The 24,485-nt window shown below is 39.4% G+C and overlaps 1 protein-coding gene across 1 annotated transcript in view; it reads left to right on the forward strand.

Annotated features, from left to right (window-relative positions):
- The window catches only part of LOC310999082 (dystrophin-like), a gene marked incomplete at its 3' end in the record, with an annotated part of 346,130 nt that overhangs the window by 298,175 nt on the left and 23,470 nt on the right, over positions 1-24,485 (forward strand). Inside the window, exons 45-55 of the mRNA XM_083989398.1 lie at positions 4,411-4,581; positions 10,895-11,017; positions 12,795-12,967; positions 13,386-13,521; positions 14,386-14,561; positions 15,807-15,954; positions 16,682-16,807; positions 17,430-17,582; positions 19,445-19,543; positions 20,653-20,749; positions 23,000-23,169. Of these exons, the coding sequence (XP_083845524.1) occupies positions 4,411-4,581; positions 10,895-11,017; positions 12,795-12,967; positions 13,386-13,521; positions 14,386-14,561; positions 15,807-15,954; positions 16,682-16,807; positions 17,430-17,582; positions 19,445-19,543; positions 20,653-20,749; positions 23,000-23,169 (1,572 nt within the window). The remainder of the gene's footprint in view (positions 1-4,410; positions 4,582-10,894; positions 11,018-12,794; positions 12,968-13,385; positions 13,522-14,385; positions 14,562-15,806; positions 15,955-16,681; positions 16,808-17,429; positions 17,583-19,444; positions 19,544-20,652; positions 20,750-22,999; positions 23,170-24,485) is intronic.

A 24,485-nucleotide genomic window follows, 5' to 3' on the forward strand; every position in this document is an offset into this window, starting at 1 on the left:
ATCGATGCTACGCTCTGTTAGCGTCGATGCTATGCTCTGTTAGCGTCGATGCTACTCGGTTTAGCATCGTTGCTACGTTCGAATTAGCATCGTTGCTACGTTTGGTTTAGCATCGATGCTACGCTCTGTTAGCGTCGATGCTATGCTCTGTTAGCGTCGATGCTACTCGGTTTAGCATCGTTGCTACGTTCGAATTAGCGTCGATGCTACGCTCTGTTAGCGTCGATGCTACTCGGTTTAGCATCTGTTTCTGTACCCGTCCCCTCGTCATAGAGGCACCATTCAATGACCGTGGGAAAGCGGAGAATCCCGCGGTTCAGATGCAGTTTACAGCTCGTCTCTATCATGAACGGTTCAGGAGATATTTCATGTTTTGCACCGATGCAACGCTCATCTTCAGAGGGTTTAAGTTACAAGTCGACTTTAATCATCATTTTCGTGCCTTTTCTCAATTATCTGGACTGTGAAACTTTGGGAGATTTTGAATGTCACTGCTTTGAAATTAGAGTAAAACATTTTTTTGATTTTCTATGGGTTTTCCACGTTATCAGCTGATTATCTAAAAATAGAACGTAGCGACATCCGACTCATTTTGATAGAACGGGTCACATGAACATGAACAATTACACCCAGAACCATTAACGAGAGGTCCTACAAAAAACATTTCAGTAACACTTTACAATAAGGGTCCCTTAATTAACGTTAGTTAGTACATTATTAAGCATTAATTAACTGTTTACAGACATATTAACAATCATTATTGTGTATTACTTAGGATTAGGAAACACATTAATTAATGAAGCCTATTAGTAAGCAGTTAATTAATGTTTACTACTCAAGGTTAGTTAATACATTTAAAAGTTGAATAATGTAATGTGTTATCGTATGCATTAATCAGCATTAATTAACACAGTAGTGTATATATTAATGCTTAATAATGTACTAAGTAACGTTAATTAAGGGACCCTTATTGTAAAGTGTTACCAACATCTCTATGGTGTATTGGTTTCCCTTCTTTCTAAGAGTGTACACACATCCATGGAATTAAAACATAAATAACACAAAGCTTGATGTTCACCCAGCTCTTCTCTCCTTCTGTCTTTAATCTGTTCTCATCCTCCTTATTCCTTTGTTTCTCACCTCTTTTCATCTCCTCCTGGACAAAGCGTTGTTGGATGTTCAAACCTTTTTTCCAACTTTGTGAATAATTGCTCCAGGACATTTTCATCTTCTCTATTTAAAGAATAAATTGCAGATCAGTTGGTGTTGCATAAATGTGGCCCACTGGTCCTGACTGTAGAATAAAGCTTGTGTGAGCATCTGCAGGGAGCGAAGCTTATTTTCTTATAACCCCTGAGATTACTAAATTATATAACGTCTCACTTCAATCTGACTTTTTTTTTTTTTTTTTTGGTAATGAGTTAATTTTTTTAAATCTTCAAATTAATTCTTAAAATCTTCATTTCAATTTTTTTTTTTATTATTGTTATTTTTTTGGTAATGACTTAAATTCTTAAATTAAATTCAAAGTGAATAAAACATTTTATCGAGTAGCTCATTAGGCTACATCTTTTCTCTTTAGCATACTACATATGGCTTTTTAATTAAATAATTTAATGCTATTTATTGTTTGGTATTGAAGATTTAATGCAGTATTGAAATTGTCAAAATCAGGCAAGTACGATGGAGTATTAGGGCCACATTGACAAATAAAACATAAAAAAACTTTGAGAATAAAGTCGTAAATTTACGACTTTATTCTTGTAAATTTATGACTTTATTCTCGAAGTCTGTGTTTTTTTTTTTTTTTCTCAATGTGGCCCTAATACTCCGTCGTAGGCAAGTAACATCTTTTGGAAAAATTATTACCTGATGAACAATGAAGAAAAAAAAGTTAAAAAAAAAAAAAAAATCTTCTAATATCTTCCAATCATGTTCCAGGGTTGACATTTTGAATGTCCAAGTATTTAAATGAAGCTCTAGAAAGGGGTAAGATATTAATTTATTAGATTTTGGTGTCCAGACCTATAAGAACCAATGTCACTGCTCCATCCTGACTGTGTGTGTTTGTCTTTTACTTTCAGATGATCACTATGACATTTCGCTAAGTGGAAGTCTGTCGCTCTGTCGCTGTAGCCTCAGACTCACCTGTCGTTGCCGCGACTGAGATTTCACACTTCCTGTCTGTCTGTCCATCTGTCTGTCTTTCTGCTTCTTTTCATACTCCTCTGCTTTTTCAATGTCAATAAAGTCTTAAGGCAGTGTGTGCCTCCTAATTACAGCACTTTCTCATTGTATATGGGTCGTTTAAACTGAGCTACAAACCAGCTACGGTCCGATATCAGCGCACAACATGAACTCCTTGTGTATATTTGTCTGACGCCGACAGTGAAATCTTCTTGTCCCTTTTTACTGAAACAGTGGAAACTGATCACAGATCAGTGATCAAAACATGTACTAATTCCTACACAAACACTGTAATCTACGACCGAGTATCAGGGCCACATTGACAATTAAAAATATAACAAACTTCTAGAATAAAGTCATAAATTTACGACTTTATTCTTGTCAATTTACAACTTTATTCTCGTAATGTTATGACTTTTTTCTCGTAGGAAATGTACAACTTTTTTCTCGTAAATTTACGACTTTAATTTACGACTTTATTCTCGTAATGTTATGACTTTATTCTCGTAGGAAATGTACGACTTTATTCTCGTAAATTTACGACTTTAATTTACGACTTTATTCTCGTAATGTTATGACTTTATTCTCGTAGGAAATGTACGACTTTATTCTCGTAAATTTACGACTTTAATTTACGACTTTATTCGCGTAAATTTACGTCTTTATTCTCGTAATGTTATGACTTTTTTCTCGTAGGAAATGTACGACTTTATTCTCGTAAATGTATGACTTATTCTCGTAAATTTACGACTTCATCTTGTAAATTTATGACTTTATTCTCAAAGTCTGTGTTTTGTTTTGTATTCTCAATGTGGCCCTAATACTCAAAAAAAAAAATCAAAAATTCTTCTGCAGTCATTATATATTGTGGGCCTGACATCTCAATGCAGTGCAACTCAAGAAAACACAAGTAAAAACACAAATTGCACTGCAAATTGAGAACCCACATGAGTTGCAAATCAAGTCACAATTCTCACAAATGAACACGATGCAACACAACAGAAGTGTTTCCAGCAGGTGAGTGAAATCCTTAAAGTCTGTGCAAAGTGAATGTGAGGTGAGATGTGATTGTAAACAGATCAAATAAGTTAGAATATGGCTGCTGAAAACATGATTGATGACTATATAGAACTGAACTGAACTATGGCGTTTGAGGGTAACACTGTTTTGAGGACAAGGATTTCTCTGTATTTTTTGGGGGGCGGGACTAAGAGGAAGCTGAGTGATGTAGATAAACTCCCAGCCAGCTATGATCCTGCCTCTACCACTATATAGAAGCGACTGCACACACACACTAAAAACAGTTAGGTTAAAAAAATAACCCAACTGCTGGTTCAAATAAGGACGAACCCTTGGGTTAATCTTTTTGACCCAACTTTTGGGTTGAATATTCAACCCAAGAGTTGGGTTATGCTAACTACAACGTTGGGTTATTTTTAACCCAACTATTGGGTCGTGTATAAAACACTTAAAAATGACCCAATGTTGTAGTGCGCGGAAAGCTTTTTTCAAATGAAGCGGCCGGTTAAGTCACAGAACTACCCAACCCTTAACCCAACAAATGGGTTACTCACTGAAAAATAACCCAATTACTTGCACAACCCAGGAATTGGGTTAAATTCATAGCCCTATAACCCTGAAAATGGGTTACACTCTTGGAAAAATAATCCAAAAATTTAACTCAACACCAATAACTCAGAAATTGGGTTACAGAGATAACCCAACATTTTTTAGTGTGCATAAACACTTTTTTACATACAGTCTATGATGCACACTTTTTTTACAAACTGAATTAATTTTTCATTTCAAGCATTCAAATTTGGCAGGATGGTTAAAAAGACATTTGTCTGTGATGGGACCAACACAGAAGACAAATATAGTTTCACTTTACACAGACTTTAAAAGGGAAGCTGAATTTGCTTCGATTTACTTGTTATTCTATGCTTTTATTTTGAAAAGTCTCATTGAAAAAGTCCTTTCAGTGTCACCTGGAAACACTTCTTCTGTGTGACTTGATGACTGTGATCGGTTTCCACTGTGCTGTCTATGTTGGAGTGTGTGACAGTGAGTAAATGAACGTGTCTTATTATTTTTCTGTACTAAATGTGCGTGTGTTCAAGCACATCCATATGCCTCTCTGTGCTTTAACCCCCCCCCCAACCCCCGACCCCTTCATCTTCAACCAATAGCAAGTTGACCCACCTGGTTGGTTTTGTCCAATAGGAAATTGGCTCAGAGTTCGACAAGAAGAAGGAGGAGCTTAAGGAGTTGCAGGGCTTAGCCAATCAGCTCTCAGAGGCTGGAGCGGCCAATCTAGTGGAGCCGCGGCAGCTCCAACTCAACCAGCGTTGGGTTGAGGTGGAGGGAAAGTTCACTCCCTTCAAAAGACAATGTGTGAGTTTCACTAGGCACGACTTCTTTATCTGCACTACTAACTGAAAATACTGCCAACTATCAGGCCATAACACTAACTATCGAGCTTTTAATACTTAGAGGACAGCGTGTGAGTCCCTTTAAATAAGTATTATAACATTATTTTACTAACCATTAGCATGAAACTTGCTTGAAAAGAGTCTAATAACTAACAAATGTGGGCATTCCTGTTTAAAATTTGATATAAAATCCCAAATCATTAGTTAAAGTTTGAGTTTTATAGGTAGGTTATATTTGGACATTTTATCACACTTATATAAAATAAAATAAAAACAAAAAAACAAACAAATTGGTTTGAATTTCAAATGACATATGTGATAATGAGGAGAGAGAGGATTAATAATTCTCTAAAATCGGAGTGTTAAATATAGAGTTAATGGCAGCAGGTGGTTATCTTATCTTATCTTACCTTAGTTTATCGTATCTTACATTAGCTTAGCTTAGCTTATCTTATCTTACCTTAGTTTGTCGTATCTTACATTAGCTTAGCTTAGTTTAGTTTAGTTTATCTTAACTTAGTTTATCTTATCTTACATTACATTAGCTTAGATTAGTTTAGTTTAGTTTATCTTAACTTAGTTTATCGTATCTTACATTAGCTTAGCTTAGCTTAGTTTATCTTACCTTAGTTTGTCGTATCTTACATTAGCTTAGCTTAGTTTAGTTTATCTTAACTTAGTTTATCTGGTTTTACATTAGCTTAGCTTAGATTAGTTTATCTTATCTTACATTAGCTTAGCCTATCTTAGTTAATTTAGCTTAACTTAGTTTAGTTTGTCTTAGGTGGGTTGGCATACAAACAAGAGATGCATCCGCTTTGATATCTAACTCTTAAAGAAGACAAACATGAAATGTAGGGAAATAAACTTAAATCAAATCAGTTAAAGTCAATATTTTTTATACATTTTATATAAAACACTGAATTGTATATGTTTAATGTGTTAAAGCTTGACAGGCTAACTGTCATCAAATTGCATTGAAAAATTAGAAATCAATCTTTTCACCAACTAGCAAACAGGAGAAAATAGTGCAGTTTATGTCGACTAGTGGCAAAATGAAATTAGTGCTATTATAGGGTTTGTGGAATTGAATTCAAATGAAGAACAGTGTGTGAGTCAGTGGTATTGAAATAACACGTCACCCACTGGAAGAGCATGTTGGGATATGTACATGGGGTTTGTAGTAAGAAAAAGTTTAAGTTCCAAATAGGCAGACTGTATTTTTTAACTTTAATTATTAAGTAACAATATACAGTAGGCTATATTATGCAAACTAACTCCCTACATCATAAAGTTATGTCTGAGTCTGAGTTTAGTTTAAAAAGTTAGTGTAATTTAAAACCAGAATTTCCCTCCGATTAAAGTGTGAGTTGCTTTTTCTGTTTTTCTTTGCTGCATTCTCATCGACGTGTCTTCTGTGTACATGTGCAACACGTTCACATGTCTCGGTCTCATTGGTTTGCTCTGTGTCACCGCATGCTATACCTGCCGACCAATCACATTAACCCTCGCAGTTCCCCGATCTACCCGCCCCTGAAGATGTATGTACTGTATCCTGATATAGCCAATCACACCACATGATGTCAGCTGCTTGGACAAAATACATATCTGATTTCTTCTGAAGAATTTTGACATCATTTTGACATAATGGAAGAAGAAAAGAGAAAATTTAGAATAGTGATGTGGCAAAATTTTGATATCACAAAGATTATCAATCCCCCATTGGACCAAATTTAGAAGCAAACACCAGAAATACACGAATATTTGTTCTGAGACTGAAGAACAATGCCAATGGCGGGAATTATTGGAAATATCATAGAGAAACTTCTGGAAAAAAGTGGTCCACTTTCTCCAAAAACGTTTAAACATTTCTAGGAAGAAGTGGTAAAAAAAATTCTCCAAAAAAAGTTAAGAAAAAAATTAAAAGTAAAAATTTTCTCGAAAAAAAAAGGTAAAATTTCTCGTAAAGAATGTTAAAAATAAAAATGTAAAAGTTTTCTAGAAACAAGTCGTAACATTTCTCAAAAAAAAGTTTTTTAAAAATCTAGAAAAAGTGGTAAAATTAACAAAAAAATACATAAAAAACTTCTAGAAAAAAGTGGTAAAATAAAAAATAAAAAATCTTTTGCCTCAAATCTGCTCTATTTTCAATTTGATCACTTTTTTACTTCTTAATCTCACAAATATGTCTTCCTATGGATCAAATCTTCAAATAAATTGTTAAAGGGATAGTTCAACATTTTGGCAAATTGGCCCATTGCCATAATCCCTATAGTCATAGCAGTAGGTTCGTTACCTTTAATTGTCGGTGCAAGCTGTTTTTAGAACGGCGGAGCAGAGCCGTGAGCTGCTCAGAGCTACGCTACGGAGGCTCATTATGGGATTTCTTGGTTTCCCTCATCATCAAACTCATCAAATACAAAATCCAACAACTCCACAACGCTCTGGTGGACAAGTTGTGAGCTGCACATTCACCACGCTATGAGATAATAACACAACGTTACCACACAGAGTTGTTTTAGAGGGAAATACAGAGACTGTTGATGAAAAACTGTCCCTGAAGGCAACGTGCATCAGTGGTTTTACATGAATTTCCCTCTAAAACAACTCTGTGTGGTAACGTTGTGTTATTATCTCATAGCGTGGTGAATGTGCAGCTCACAACTTGTCCACCAGAGCGTTGTGGAGTTGTTGGATTGTGTATTTGATGACTTTGATGAGGGAAACCTATTTTTCTTTCATTAGTATTATATAAATAGCAGAAGGGGGTAGGACCAGAAAAGTTTTTAACTTCTTCTTACCCCTTCTGAACATGACAGGCACCTTCTTTAGAGATGATTATAATTAATATACATTTATTCATTGTTTTTATTTTTGTTATTTTGTCTGTTTTGTTTTTACTCTTGACATGTTCAATAAAGAAATGAAAATGAAAAAAAAAAATGAAACTAAGAAATCCCATAATGAGCCTCTGTAGTGTAGCTCTGAGCAGCTCACGGCTCTGCTCCACCGTTCTAAAAACAGCTTGCACCGACAATTAAAGGTAACGAACCTACTGCTATGACTATAGGGATTATGGTGATGGGCCAGTTTGACAAAATGTTGAACTATCCCTTTAATACTACCATGATTTTACTGCTCACCAAAATGAAAGCCTCAGTCAGATGTGTATTCAGTCCAAGTCGTGTAGCAGAGAGAGAGCAGTAGACCACACAGGGCCGTTGTACAGGGGAGAAAGGTGGTGATAACTCTAGGGGCCCAGCGCCCAGTGGGGCCATAAAAAACCCCAGTAGTCTAATCTTTGTATGACTGATTTATTCTGCTTAGACCCTGACTGATACTCATAGTACACTGTAAAAACTCAACATCTTTCCAAGAATTTTTGTCTTATTTCTTGTCCAAATGTCTCATTTCTAGTCAAAACTAATCTCTTTCCACTTAAAATAAGACTCATCACCTAAAAATTAACTTGTTTTTAGATCATTTTCACTTATTTCAAGCAAATTTTCACTTGAAATAAGTAGAAAAATCTGCCAGTGAAAGTAAGTTTTTTGTGCTCGTAATAAGAAAGAAAAACTTGCTCCACTATCAGATTTTTCTACTTATTTCAAGTGAAAATCAGCTCGAAAGAAGTAAAAAGTGTCTAAAAACAAGCTGCTTTTAATATGATGAGTCTTATTTTAAGTAGAATGAGATTTGTTTTGACTAGAAATAAGACAAATATTCTTGCTAAGATACTTGAGTTTTTGCAGTGTAATGCTGCATTAGCATCAACACAAAGAAGGCTAAATAATAAATGATAATACATACGTAGTCTAAGAAAAAAAAAGTGGAAAAGTTAGGGGGAGGGGCCCACTTTAGTATTCTTTAAGGGGGCCCAGAATTCATAGCAACGGCCCTGTGTACATGATGAGAAGGGGAGACATAGACACACATGTTAAAGTTCTGAGTCTCAGACAAAGACATCTGAACAATACAACACAACACAACACAATACAACACAACAGACAAACATCCTGTTGAAAGTGAAACTCACTGACCTGGGACCTGCAGTGAGTTTCCACACGGGTTATTATTGTTTTCACTGCCAACTTGATGCAGTGGGAAACAAGTCTCCCCCTCTCATTGTGTAGATCTGCAGTTAGCAGCTTGTGTGGTAAAACACAATGTAACAAAGGCTTCGAATGAGACATTTAGAGCAGAGTGCTCCTTTACTTAGACATTAGAAATACAGGTTTGCAATAGGAACATTCATCCCTGACCCGGGATTCCATTATTTTGAGTATTTAAAAGGGATAGTAGCATTTTTTAAAGTGTGGTTGTATGATCTCCAAATAGCCCCTAAGTACTTTAATTGCAGTAGAAGACTCTCTGCACTCCTCCCGTTAGCAACGCCAGCCCATAATAGCCCTGCCCAGAGATTTACAACATACAGTGTTGTGAACAGACCCAAAGAAACGGCCTATTTTCACGGCCTAAAAGAGGTTTTACCTGAAAAAAAATACACAGTTCCATTGTTCACTATAATATAATGTTTGCTATTTGGAGATCATACAACCCCACTTTAAAAAAAATGCTACTATCCCTTTAAGCGAATGAAGTTGGACTGGGAAGACTTCCAGACTCAAACTCAGGCTCAGACCTGGACTTTTTCCTTCCAACTTTACTTGTAAACACGACAATCACAACCAACCACTCACTCCCAGTAAAACAAAAAAAACATTCAGCAGCAAACGCCATTTCAAATTTAATAGTAAATCATTGAAATCCACCTTTAATTATTCAAAGTTACTTTAAAAGAGCCACTGGACATTGCTGGTATTGTCCAGTTGGGCCGTCCCAGTCTAATCTAACAGTGTTTTATATCTGGATAAATGCTTGTTAACTGGTGTGTAACATGGTTTTCATCAATTAATCATTTCAAGAGTTTACTCATAATCACAGTTCAGATAAGTTAGAACATCTACTGTATTTAAACTAAGTTTTATATCGTTTTTATATTGGACACTACAAACAAAAAAATGGGAGTTTTTTTATACATCGGATTTCTAGAATAGTTAAAATGTTCCAGGTTTCATTGATCAAAGTTTAGAGATAATCATCTAAGAACATCTACATTAATTAATTAATTAATTAATTGGACACTTACAAAACAAACAAAAAATGATATAATGTGATTGAACTTTTAAAAAAATAGTTTTCATTGCTAAAAGGGATAGTTCACCCAAAATTCAAATTTCTGTCACTCATTATCTCCTCCCCCTCATGTGGACTAAGAGCTGTGAGAAGTTTCAGAGTCCTCCGTGGCTTCTCTGAGTTACGGGGGGTCTCGGCGTAGCAGTATTTGTCCATATAATGGTTGTGAATGGAGCTCACTTTTCTTCGTCCAAAAAGACACACCAAAAAACATCCAAATACCTCCATGCTGCTCGTATGTAATGTCCCTCTTGTATTGAAGCCCCGACATGAGAAATTGTCCCGAAAAAAATTAAATAAGTCTATATTTTAAGCTTGTTTTGTAGTGGAAGCTCCCAGTGTCTCAGTCAGGGCTTCAATACAAGAGGGACATTACAGACGAGCAGCATGGAGGTATCTGGATGTTTTTTGGTGTGTCTTTTTGGACGAAGAAAAGTGAGCTCCATTCACAACCATTATATGGACAAATACTGCTGCATGGACCCCCCCGTAACTCAGAGAAGCCACGGAGGACTCTGAAACTTCTCCCAGCCCTTAGTCCACATGAGGGGGAGGAGATAATGAGTGAAATTTGAATTTTGGGTGAACTATCCCTTTAGAGTTTAGAATTTGTCATGTTTATATAGGATGTCTACTATTGTTACATCTTCCTAGGTTTCATAGATCAAAGTTTACAGTTCATCGTCTAAAAACATCGACATTAAATAGGTTATATTAACATTTTTTATATTTTATTTCACACTACAAAAAAAATCCTTTGCTTTACTATTGATCTTGAACACATTTTCTTAAAAAAATAAAATAAAATAAAAAAGACATATTGAATTTTTGTAATATGGCAACTTAGTAATGTCTAATAGATCAGTCCTATTACATGTTGCTTGGTAACAGCTTTTAACACACGTGGCAAATAATGATTTATCTGTTTATGGAAGCAGCGTTTTGTCTTTTTCTGATCGACCTGTCTTCTCTGTGTGTCGTGTCTCTCTCTCTCTGTGTGTGTGTGTGTGTGTGTGTGTGTGTGTGTGTGTGTGTGTGTGTGTGTGTGTGTGTGTGTGTGTGTGTGTGTGTGTGTGCAGGACTACCTAGCAGAGCTGCAGGTGTTGCTGCGCTCCGTCTCAGAAACAGACTTCAAGCTGAACTCTCCTGAGTACTGGCCCGCTGCGTATTACAACCTGCCTCAGCAGGAGAACTGCCTGAAGGTCAGCAGGGTTTTATTATGTCTTTCTGTCTGGAATAGACTCAACACAATCACACAATGCTGCTCTGAACATATGATCACCAGGGAACCAGAGGGATTAGTGTTTTTTCAGTGAAATGTAATGTAATATCTGTGTAGTAAAAACACTGGCTTTAAAACCATTACAAAAACTACAGCAGCATATTACTTTCACCTTAAACACATATTTATATAGGGATTTGTATTTTTGTTAACACTTTACAATAAGGGTCCCTTAATTAAGGTTAGCTAGTACATTATTAAGCATTAATGAACTGTTTACAGATATATTAAAGTGATAGGCCAACTTTTTTTTCGTGTCTTGCCTCACTCCTGAGTCCATGACCAGCAGATAGACACCATCCTTTCCACTGTGCGTGCAGTAACAAGGGAGATAGAGCCGTATCGCCGTAATTAGCTTAGCTCAAACACTGGAAGTGTATGGGTAGTGTTAGCCTGCCTCCACCTAAAGTCGCTAATTAGCTTAGCTCAAACACTGGAAGTGTATGGGTAGTGTTAGCCTGCCTCCTACCTGAGCTGAAATCAGCAGTCGGAAGCTGATTTCATTTTAGCTCTAAACTCTGTAAATATATCACTTTATCAACATTTCAAACATGTTTAGGTGAGAAAGTAGCCGTTTAGATCAGCAGTGTGTCGTTAATTTGTCTAAATACCAGCTGTTTACTATTTTGTTCAGACGAATTCGGCGCTACTCAAGCTAGCCGTTGTGACCAACGCACTTCCAGTTACTTTCACAAAATAAAACACCTGTTGCCCTTTACATACAGAAAACCATGACGATAGAATTTGTGGTTTTACTTTGAAATAGGAAGCTAACCTACCCTCGATGTAGCTAGCTTGAACCAAAATAAAGCGTCTTTGCTTGAACCCTCCGTTTTGACCGATCTGGTCCCGTTAGCGGCATTTGACCGCTCAAGATGCCTTACCGGAGAGTTTTGTAGCTCTGAGACCAAGATCGGTCCGTTTAGAGTTGCTGAAGAGTTTCTCTGATGACTTTAGGTGGAGGCAGGCTAACACTACCCATACACTTCCAGTGTTTGAGCTAAGCTAATTAGTGACTTTAGGTGGAGGCAGGCTAACACTACCTATACACTTCCAGTGTTTGAGCTAAGCTAATTAGTGACTTTAGGTGGAGGCAGGCTAACACTACCCATACACTTCCAGTGTTTGAGCTAAGCTAATTACGGCGATACGGCTCTATCTCCCTTGTTACTGCACGCACAGTGGAAAGGATGGTGTCTATCTGCTGGTCATGGACTCGGGAGTGAGGCAAGACACACACAAAAAATGTTGGCGTATCCCTTTAACAATCATTATTATGCATTATTTAGGATTAGGAAACACACTAATTAATGTAGCCTATTAGTAAGCAGTTAACTAATGCTTACTACTCAAAGTTAGTTAATAAATGATTAAGTAATAATAAAAGTTGAATAATGTAATTAGTTATTATTATGTATGCATTACTCAGCATTAATCAACACATTAGTTTATATATTAATGCTTAATAATGTACTAACCAACGTTTAGGGACCCTTAGTGTAAAGTGTTACTGTATTTTTTGTTCAGTGTTTTTTTTTTTAAATCTTTTTTTAAGATTTAGCAAAATATAATATTTTGTGACACAATAATAATTTGGTATATAGTAATAATAAGATTGTAATATGTAAACATAATATGTGTAAAATATATGAATGTTTTACAATCATAGTACAACTGACAGACTGATTGTTGTGCAGGATGTGAAGGGGCGTATGGAGCAGCTGCAGGGCTCGGTGGGGGGGGCCCTGGCCCAGCGGGGGGAGATGGTGGGGGGGGCGCGGCCCCTCGAGGCCCAGAAGATCCACGAGACCGCCACGCTCCTCAACACCAACTGGGACAAGCTCAACAAGCTCTACCACGACAGACTCAAGTAAGTCCGTTAGCATCAGTTAGCATCAGTTAGCATCAGTTAGCATCAGTTAGCATCAGTTAGCATCCAGTCGGCCAATCATGTGACAGCAGTGAAAATCGTACAAATATAGAGAAATGTTAAGTTAATATTCTCATTAAACATTAGACTGGAGGAAAAGGGGCTTTTAGGAAATGAAACAAGTCAAGTTGATTTGAGTTAAGTTAAATTAAATTAAGTTAAGCTAGGCTCAGCTAGGCTAGGCTAGGTACTAAGGTAACCTTACTTAAGCTAGGTTCAGTCTGGTTGGGCTAGGCTAAGTTAAGATAAACTAAGTTAAAGTGATAGTTTTGGAAAGTTGGCCCATTGCCATAATCCCTATGGTCATAGCAGTAGGGTCGTTACCTTTAATTGTGTGTGTGTGTGTGTGTGTATCAAGGCGTTGGCAGGAGTGTAACTCCAAGTGGCAGAAGTTCACGTCGGAGCAGAAGGCTGTGGAGGAGTGGCTGAACGAGGCCGAGGGCGTTCTGAAACAGGCCGAGAGCGACCCGGCAGCACAAAGACAGCATCTCAGGGTAACACACACAACACACAACACACAACACACAACACACAACACACAACACACTACACACAACCAGACACACAAGCAGGGCCGTTGTATAGGGGAGAAAGGTGATGATAATTCTACACTCTTAGAAATAAGGGTTCTAAAAGAAGGGCCGGGGTCCTACCTGAGGGTACCTTGAGGGTGTTGTTATGATGGGATGTGAAGCCCTTTGAGACAAACTGTTTGTAAAAATGGGCTGTAGAAATAAAATTGCATTGCCTGCCTGGAACCATTTGCCTCTGAAAAACCCTTTCCTGAAGAAAGGGTTTTTCAAGGGTTCTTGGTAACACTAAGGGTTCCAGTAAGAACCATTCTGATCCAGAGAACCTTTAAAAAAGGTTCTACCAGGAGCCAAAAAGGGTTCTCCTATGATGACAAGTGGAAGAACCTTATATGATTCTACTTAGCACTTTTATTTCTAAGAGTGTAGGGGCCCAGTGCCCAATAGGGCCCCCCAAAAAACCCAGTAGTCTAATCTTTGTATGACTGAATTATTCTGCTTAGACCCTGACTAATACTCATAGTAATGCTGCATTAGCATCAAAACAAAGTAGGCTGAATAATAACTTATAATACATACGTAGTCTAAGAAAAAAAGTGGAAAAGTCAGGGGCCCACTTTAGTATTCTTTAAGGGGGCCCAGAATCCCTAGCAACGGCCCTGGACACGAGCATTTCCAACAAGCAGAACACAGGACGTTGCTTCTTTGATTCTTGAAAGATGGTGCGTTCACTTTCTGTTGGGAATTTCTGCTGCGTCCCTGTTCCACACAAGCAAACTGTCTGTATTTATATATCTGGTATGTGTGTGTGTGTGTGTGTGTGTGTAGGACCTGACCGAGGCCATCCCCGTCCAGGAGGGGGCGCTGGGCCGGGTCAACGCGGCCGGTGAAGACATCAGCCAGCTGAGCACGCCGGACGACGCCGCGCGGCTTCGAACGCAGCTCAAGCTGCTCAACACGCGCTGGGTCGACGCCTGTCAGCTGCTCAACCAGCACAAGAGGAGGTGGGTGTGTGTGTGTGTGTGTGTGTGTGTGTGTGTGTGTGTGTGTGTGTGTGTGTGTGTGTGTGTGTGTGTGTGTGTGTGTGTGTGTGTGTGTGTGTGTGTGTGTGTGAGTGTGTGTGTGTGTGTGTTTTAAACCTCTTTCACTCACACTAAAAAATGTTGGGTTATCTCTGTAACCCAATTTCTGAGTTACTGGTGTTGAGTTAAATTAAAATAAAGTTATTTTTCCAGAGTGTAACCCATTTTCAGGGTTATAGGGCTATGAATTTAACCCAATTCCTGGGTTGTGTAAGTAATTGGGTTGTTTTTCAGTGAGTAACCCATTTGTTGGGTTGGGTTGGGTAATTCTGTGACTTACTGTAACCGGCCGGTTCATTTGAAAAATGCTGTCCGTGCACTACAACATTGGGTTATTTTTAACCCAACTATTGGGTCGAGCAAGTGCTTTATACACGACCCAATAGTTGGGTTAAAAATAACCCATCGTTGTAGTTAGCATAACCCAACTTTTGGGTTGAATATTCAACCCAAAAGTTGGGTCAAAAAGATTAACCCAACCCATTGGGTTAAAATTAACCCAAAAAAGGGGTTTGTCTTTATTTGAACCAGCAGTTAGGTAAAAATTGGGTTATTTTTTAACCCAACTGTTTTTAGTGTGCTGGATCACACACACAAATAATATTCATAAAGTTTTGTTTGAGTCTCGTCCTTTACACTCAGCGGCAGCGTTGAGGGTTTTTACCGTTACCGGTTACTACTCTATTTTTTAAACGGTACTTGAACCAGTTCTTAACTCACCTGTTGTCCTCCTGGGTCGAGGGAGGAAGGACGAAGGGAAGGAAGGAAGGAAGGAAGGAAGGAAGGAAGGAAGGAAGGAAGGAAGGAAGGAAGGAAGGAAGGACAAAGGGAAAGATGGGAGGGAAGAAGGAAGATAAAAAGGAAGGAAAGATAGAAGGAGGGATGGAACAGGTTGGGCCAATTGGGTCAAAAAGGAAGGAAAGGGAGGGAAAAAGGATTGTGGAAAGAAGGAAGGGAAAAAAGAAGGAAAGAAAGATGGAGGGAGGGAACAGATCAGGTCAGTTGGATCAAAAGAGGAAGGAAGAAATAAGGGCGAAGGAAGGAAGGGAGGATAAAACCATATATTCACAAACAGAGACCAAAGGGGCTCTGAAGGGGCTCAGGTGTTATCTGTCATAAACAGAGATACCCAGCCCTCTATTCATTGGTGTGTCTGGGTCCCTGCAGGTCCAGCGAGGCGCGGTCGGCGGCGGCGGAGCTGCAGGAGGACATGAGCTCCATGCTGAACTGGCTGGACAAGGCCGAGGACGTCCTGGCTGTTCCCCTGCAGCCTGCAGACACACAGCACATCAGAGACACGCTGAGCAGAGTCCAGGTACTGTCCACACCTACACCTACACCCTGTGTCTGTTAAAGGGATAGTTCACCCAAAATTCAAATTTCACTCATTATCTACTCAACCTCATGTGGACTAAGGGCTGGGAGAAGTTTCAGAGTCCTCCGTGGCTTCTCTGAGTTACAGGGGGTCTCGGCGTAGCAGTGCATGTCCATATGACGGTTGCAAATGGATACCAACTGTCTTCATAACAAAAAGACACACCAAAAAACATCCAGATACCTCCATGCTGCTCGTATGTAATGTCCCTCTGGTATTGAAGCCCCGACATGAGAAATTGTTCAGAAAAACATTAAATAAGTCTATATTTTAAGCTTGTTTGTAGCGGAAGCTCCCAGAGTCTCAGTTCACTGCTCTGCCTGTGACCGGCGGAACAATTTCTCATGTTGGGGCTTCAATACCAGAGGGACATTACATACGAGCAGCATGGAGGTATCTGGATGTTTTTTGGTGTGTCTTTTTGGACGAAGAAAGTTGGTATCCATTAGCAACCGTCATATGGACATGCACTGCTACGCCGAGACCCCCTGTAACTCAGAGAAGCCACGGAGGACTCTGAAACTTCTCCCAGCCCTTAGTCCACATGAGGGGGAGGAGATAATGAGGGACATTTGAATTTTGGGTGAACTATCCCTTTAATACACTATCCGATACAGAGGAGACGGTTCAGTATATGAGGTTGTGTGTGTGTGTGTGTGTGTCTCAGGCTCGTGTGGAGGAGCTTCCTGCTAAGAAGACAGCAGTAGAGGACCTGAACTCCAGGAACAAGCAGATCTCACTTCCTGTGGACAAACAGAAAGACATCAGGGTCATCAACACCCGCTGGTCTCAGGTCAGCACTGTAGACGCTGCAGCAGATTCACTCATTAGTGACTCACCCTCATGCTGATGAAAAACTGTCCCTGAAGGCAACGTGCATCAGTGGTTTTGCATGAATTTCCCTCTAAAACAACTCTGTGTGGTAACGTTGTGTTATTATCTCATAGCGTGGTGAATGTGCAGCTCACAACTTGTCCACCAGAGCGTTGTGGAGTTGTTGGATTGTGTATTTGATGAGTTTGATGAGGGAAACCAAGAAATCCCATAATGAGCCTCCGTAGCGTAGCTCTGAGCAGCTCACGGCTCTGCTCCGCCGTTCTAAAAACAGCTTGCACCGACAATTAAAGGTAACGAACCTACTGCTATGACTATAGGGATTATGGTGATGGGCCAACTTGCCAAAAATGTTGAGCTATCCCTTTAAATGGCCAATTAATGCAGAAAAGTGTTGATATACTTTTTCTTTCATAGAGCTGCAATGAGCCTATAAATGTCCTTTACCTTTACACTAAACTTCCTACCTGTAGTTGTTGTTGCCCAGACCCGTAGCTACAGTATGTAACCATGGTGACGTCCAGTATGTAACCATGGCGACGTCCAGTATGTAACCATGGTGACTCTCTGGTGTCGTCCAGGTGTCCAAGGCTCTGCCGGAGCGGCAGCTGGAGATGGAGGCTCTGCTGAAGCAGCTGCAGCAGCTGCAGGCTCAGCTGGACCACCTGTCAGTCTGGGCCTCCAGGACCAGAACCACACTGGAGCAGCAGAGTCCTGAGGGGCCACCGGCCAGGGTAACACACACACACACACACACACACACACACACACACACACACACACACACACACACACATATACAAACAAACATATGCCTTATTAACCACTCGAAATTAGGGGTGGGCGATATGGCAAAAATATCACATCACGATTTAAAAAAAATAAAATAACGATCTAGATTTTATCACGATCTTAATCAAAAATTGAAAAACAGACAATTTAGGTAAAAGGGCCTTTCTTTTTTTTGATCAAGGTCTTTTTTATTTTTCAAATATAACAAATACAAGAAATACAATTCACACATGGAACAAACAAGATTAGTTCCTGTCCAAACAAACAAATTTCCCGTGCCCCCCACCCACTTGTACTGGAACCCAAGAAAATTTCAATACATCCAGATTGACACATACACAGACTAGGTGAATAAAAAAGAAGACTATAACGAAGTGAAAATGAAGAAGAAAAAAACAAAAACAAACAAAAAAAAAACATACATTTGGGTTACATAGATATGTTAAAGGGATAGTTCACCCTAGAATGATATTTCGCTCATTATCTACTCACCCTCATGTTGACTAAGGGCTGGAAGAATTATCAGAGTCCACCGTCCCTTCTCTGAGTTACAGGGGGTCTCGGCGTAGCAGTGCATTTCAATGCAACGGTTGCAAAGGGACACCAGAGCTCTTCGTAAAAAAACACACACAAAAAAACATCCAAATACCTCCATGATGCTCGTATGTAATGTCCGTCTTGTGCTGAAGCCCCAAATTGCGTAATTGTCCCGAAAAAAATTAAATAAGTCTATATTTTAAGCTTGTTTGTAGCGGAAGCTTCTCGTCTTCTTCTTCTTCTCCTCTTCCTGGTCCGTCCAAATATCGCGTGATTTGCGCCGGCGTCAGTGCGGTTACTGCGAATCACGCGATATTTGGACGAGCATCATTGAGGTATTTGGATGTTTTTTTGTGTGTGTTTTTTTACGAAGAGCTCCGGTGTCCCTTTGCAACCGTTGCATTGAAATTCACTGCTACGCCGAGACCCCCTGTAACTCAGAGAAGGGACGGTGGACTCTGATAATTCTTCCAGCCCTTAGTCAACATGAGGGTGAGTAGATAATGAGCGAAATATCATTCTAGGGTGAACTATCCCTTTAATAGCTGCCGTGCCTTCCACAAAGGAGATAAATGGCTGCCAAATGACATAGAATTTTCTAGTGGTCCCTCTTACAGTATATCTAATTTTTTCTAAATGAACATAACTCATAACTTCCCTTATCCATTGGCCATACGTTGGGGGGGAAGCATCTTTCCATTTAAACAGGATAAGTCTCCTGGCCAACAAAGAGCAGAAGGCCATCATACCTAGGTGGTTAGGTCAAAGAGCCTTTCTGAACAGATTTTAATGGGCTCTATACACAGCTCCACTACTTCCTGAACTTAATGCTGCTCCTTTACTTCCTGTCTTACATTATTGGACCAACTGATGAATCCAGGTGTGTCTGAGTAGTCACAATGGTCAGACACACCTGGATTAATCAGGTTGGGAGCTGCCTTCTGCCTTTCAGAAGTTCAGGAAGTAGTGGAGCTGTGCATAGAGCCCATTTAAATATCTGCAGTTTTGCATAGTCTGCATAGTTTTCACTATGATTGGTCGTTCAGGTTGATGACGTAATAGGCTACGTCTGGTGCGTCGGTGCATCAGCATAGAACTGCAGTTTATAGAACGAGCCCTAGAGACGATGCTACGATCTCTGCACTTTGGCAGATCGTCTACACGCTCTAATCCTTCACCATCTCATATCGCCGTATCGCCGTATTGCCCACCCCTGCTCGAAATGAAAACAAATGACTGATTCTGTCTTGACTGATTCTGTCTCCAGATCATTGAGGAGGTGCAGATGAAGCAACCGGAGGTGGAGTTGGTTTTAGAGCGTGCGGATCAACTGTATAAGGAAACCCCACCCGGCCAGGCTGACAAGGTGAGTAAATTCAACTGTCAACTCTTCTTCTTACTTAACGTGATACACCAACATTTTTTTTTCATGTCTTGCCTCACTCCTGAGTCCATGACCAGCAGATAGACACCATCCTTTCCACTGTGTGTGCAGTAACAAGGGAGATAGAGCCGTATCGCCGTAATTAGCTTAGCTCAAACACTGGAAGTGTATGGGTAGTGTTAGCCTGCCTCCACCTAAAGTCGCTAATTAGCTTAGCTCAAACACTGGAAGTGTATGGGTAGTGTTAGCCTGCCTCCTACCTGAGCTGAAATCAGCAGTCGGAAGCTGATTTCATTTTAGCTCTAAACTCTGTAAATATATCACTTTATCAACATTTCAAACATGTTTAGGTGAGAAAGTAGCCGTTTAGATCAGCAGTGTGTCGTTAATTTGTCTAAATACCAGCTGTTTACTATTTTGTTCGGACGAATTCGGCGCTACTCAAGCTAGCCGTTGTGACCAACGCGCTTCCGGTTACTTTCACAAAATAAAACACCCGTTGCCCTTTACATACAGAAAACCATGACGATAGAATTTGTGCTTTTACTTTGAAACAGGAAGCTAACCTACCCTCGATGTAGCTAGCTTGAACCAAAATAAAGCGTCTTTGCTTGAACCCTCCGTTTTGACCGATCTGGTCCCGTTAGCGCCATTTGACCGCTCAAGATGCCTTACCGGAGAGTTTTGTAGCTCTGAGACCAAGATCGGTCCGTTTAGAGTTGCTGAAGAGTTTCTCTGATGACTTTAGGTGGAGGCAGGCTAACACTACCCATACACTTCCAGTGTTTGAGCTAAGCTAATTACGGCGATACGGCTCTATCTCCCTTGTTACTGCACGCACAGTGGAAAGGATGGTGTCTATCTGCTGGTCATGGACTCAGGAGTGAGGCAAGACACGGAAAAAAATCTTGGCATATCCCTTTAAGTTTTCTGTAGAAAAAAGTTATATTATTATGAACGTTTTCCTTTCAATATCAATAATCTGTCCTGCAATAAAGTTCTCCTCTATTTCACAGTAGGTTTTCCCCAGCCAAAGATGCCCTATCAAAATAAAAGCCTTTGTTGTGTGTGTGTGTGTGTTTGCGTGGCAGGTGAAGTGCGTCCAGCTGAGAGAAGACTGGACCATCATCCTGGAGCTGCTGCGGCAGCATCAAGAACGACTGGCGCTGCTGGCGTCCAGGAAAACCAGTAAGGCTTCCTGTTTTTTTTTTTTTTTTTTTTTTATATTTTATTTTCACTTTTTTACATTTTTTACAAAAAATAGAAGGAAGAAAAAAAATAACAAGATAAGACCTACATACAAAATAGGCATACACCACCTGACATTGTTAAATGAAATAAATGAAGTAAGAAAAGTAAAGACAAAGGCTATATGAGGATATATACTATAAGCAAAGTCGCCTTCTGTCTCAGACTTCCTGTTTTACACAAGCTGTCATATTTATTGATTTTTTTTTTTTTTTTTTTTTTTACTTAAGTTTTTGTCTCAGTTTCAACAGAAAGTGATATTAACTCTTTCGCGACCACACTAATTCTTCAGCACATCCGCTCAGGACCACATGTTTTTGGCTATTTGTTTACCTTTTTCTCACGTCGAACCGAACTCTGTACGTCACCTAGAAACAAACGGTCTTCACTTGGTTGAAGAGTGACTTTACAACGTGCTCCACGAAAAAACGGCGAGTTTTTCCGCCGTTTCGTTCGTGAGTAAGAAGTAGAAGAAGAGAGCTGGGTTTCTCCAAAAACGGAGCTCCCGCTCTAGTTTCAGAGAAAAACGCACTTTTGTGTCAAGTGGCAATCGGCTCATTTTACCGGTTCTCTGCAGTGTGGCGTCTCCCAAATCATTTCTACGGCTAAATAAATATATTTGTAGGTAAATCTGTCTGGGGGGTGTGGCAGCGTGGAGAGCAGCGGTGCAGCGGTGCAGCGGTGTGGGTCTCTGGCTGCAGCGCAGCAGCTCCGGGACACTGCTGTGTGACTGGCCGGTGATGAGCGCTCTGGGGCGGGGGGCGGCCGGTCACAGCGCCCGCTGCACAGCCCCCGCTGCACAGCGCCCGCTCCGCTGCACCGTGAAAACAGCAGAGATAACCGGCTTTCAGATCCGAGTCTCCAAACCAGAAACGTTTGTAACAGCACCGGTAAAACTCGCCACATTTGTCGTCAGTCGCTTTTGTCAAAAGAGGGTTTGGAAAGTCGCCAGATTCAGCGAGAAAGTCGCAACACTGTAGCCGACAGCCGCACAGCGCTGCACGCTGTCCCCAGAGCAGCAAGGAGAACGATTACTCAAACAAAACCAAGATCACACAGTTTATAAAAAACATTATGTTTTGATTGTAGTTTAAAACAGTTTTACATATCAGAGGAACCATATTCACACACAGGGTACCTCAGAGTGACTATTATCGTAATCTGTAAAAAAACGGTTTTGACGAGTTAACTCGTCAATGGTCGCGAAAGAGTTAAGAAGGACGTATAACAATCAGGACAAAACAAAAGGAAGCGAAACAACAATAACAAAAGAGAAAAGAAAAAAATTACAACGGAGTATCAGGGCCACATTGACAAATAAAAAAAAATCACAAATTTCGAGAATAAAGTCGTAAATTTACGACTTTATTCTCGTAATGTTATGACTTTTTTTCTCATTGAAAGAAAACACAGACTTTGAGAATAAAGTCGTAAATTTACGGGAATAAAGTTACGACTGTATTCTCAAACTCTGTGTTTTTTTTTCTCGATGTGGTCCTAATACTCCGTCGTAAAAAATAGATACACAAGTACATATACATTTTCTGTGTGTTTCCAACAAATATATGTGAAATTTATTTTGCATTTTTTATTTTCCTTTCTTTTTCTGATCATATCTCTTTTTCTGCATTCATATAACACCACTACAGAATGAATATCCCATGAATAGCCCAGGTTGTCCTGAAAAAAAGCATGTCAATTACTTTGTGCGTTACAGGGCTGAGGTTTTACAAGCAGTAAAACACAAAGAGACCAGGCAAGAGAAATACAGAAAAAGATGCACAGACTCTGAAGGGTTAAAAAACTGATTTTGTACTAAAAGAATCTCATAATTACCTTCTATTTAAATTCCCTCCACACATTTGAGTTTATTACCAACTGTGCTTCAGGACACACGTCTTCCCACGTGTCCTCTCACCTTGAACATCTAAAGTGCTCAGATTAGAACTGGGATCAGCTCATTGTTTCTCAAACTTTCTGCAGACAAAGAATCTTTTAGGCGCTCAAATAGAAACCTGTGGAATCAAACCTGGGACCGTCCGATCCATATAGGCCTAATAATCCAAAAACTGACATATTACATACAGTATATATCATCTTGTGTGTGTGTGTGTGTGTGTGTGTGTGTGTGTGTGTGTGTGTGTGTGTGTGTGTGTGTGTGTGTGTGTGTGTGTGTGTGTGTGTGTGTAGCTGAGACCCTGTCCTCCAGCTCTCAGCCCGACGCTGCAGCTCTGGCTCAGTTCAACCGGTCCTGGGCCGAGCTCACTGATTGGCTGACGATGCTGGACAACATGGTGCAGAACAAGAAGGTGGTGGTGGCCGACCTGGACGACATCGAGGACAACATCACCCAGCTCAAGGTCGGTCACTCAGCAGATAGAGTAGAGTAGGGTAGAGTAGAATACAGAAGGATAGAGTAGAATAGAATACAACATCAACCAGCTCAAGGTCGGTGACTCAGCAGAGTAGAGTAGAGTAGAACAGTGTAGAGTAGAGCAGAATAGAATATAACATCAACCAGCTCAAGGTCTGACACTCACACGTAGAGTAGAGTAGAGTAGAGTAGAGTAGAGTAGAGTAGAGTAGAATATAACATCAACCAGCTCAAGGGCGGTGACTCGGCAGATAGAGTAGAGTAGAGTAGAGTAAAGTAGAATAGAGTAGACATACGTAACATCAACCAGCTCAAGGTCTGACACTCAGCAGAGTAGAGTAGAGTAGAGTAGAATAGAATACAGAAGGATAGAATAGAATAGAATAGAATAGAATACAGCAGAATAGAATAAAGCAGGATAGAATAGAATAGAATAGAATAAAGCAGGATAGAATAGAATAGAATAGAATAAAGCAGGATAGAATAGAATAGAATAGAATAGAATAGAATAGAATAGAATAGAATACAGCAGAATAGAATACAGCAGGATAAAATAGAATAGAATAGAATAGAATACAGCAGAATCGAATAGAATAGAACAGGATAGAATAGAATAGAATAGAATAGAATACAGCAGAATCGAATAGAATAGAACAGGATAGAATAGAATAGAATAGAATAGAATAGAATACAGCAGAATAGAATAGAATAGATTACAGCAGGATATAAAAGAATAGAATAGAATGGAGCAGAATAGAATAAAATAGAATAGAATACAGCAGGATAGAATAGAATCCAATAGAATAGAGCAGAGTAGAATAGAATAAAAGAGAATAGAATACAGCAGGATAGAATAGAATAAAATAGAATACAGCAGGATATAATAGAATACAGCAGGATAGAATAGAATCCAATAGAATAGAGCAGAGTAGAATAGAATAAAAGAGAATAGAATACAGCAGGATAGAATAGAATAAAATAGAATACAGCAGGATATAATAGAATACAGCAGGATAGAATAGAATCCAATAGAATAGAGCAGGATTGAATGGAATAAAATCGAATAGAATAGAATAAAAGAGAATAGAATACAGCAGGATAGAATAGAATCCAATAGAATAGAATAGAATAGGAAATAGCATTTGCGAATGCTTTTACACAAGACACAATAGAAGCTACATTTAGATAGCAAGAAACTACAATTAAAAAAAAGAAATTAATCCACATACATCCTCATAATCAGACTCAGAGATCTGTCAGAACAGTGTAACTTATTATTTTACAGTGTGGGCTGGAAACATT

Source organism: Trachurus trachurus, assembly GCF_905171665.1.
Source record: "Trachurus trachurus genome assembly, chromosome: 2".
NCBI lineage: Eukaryota > Metazoa > Chordata > Actinopteri > Carangiformes > Carangidae > Trachurus > Trachurus trachurus.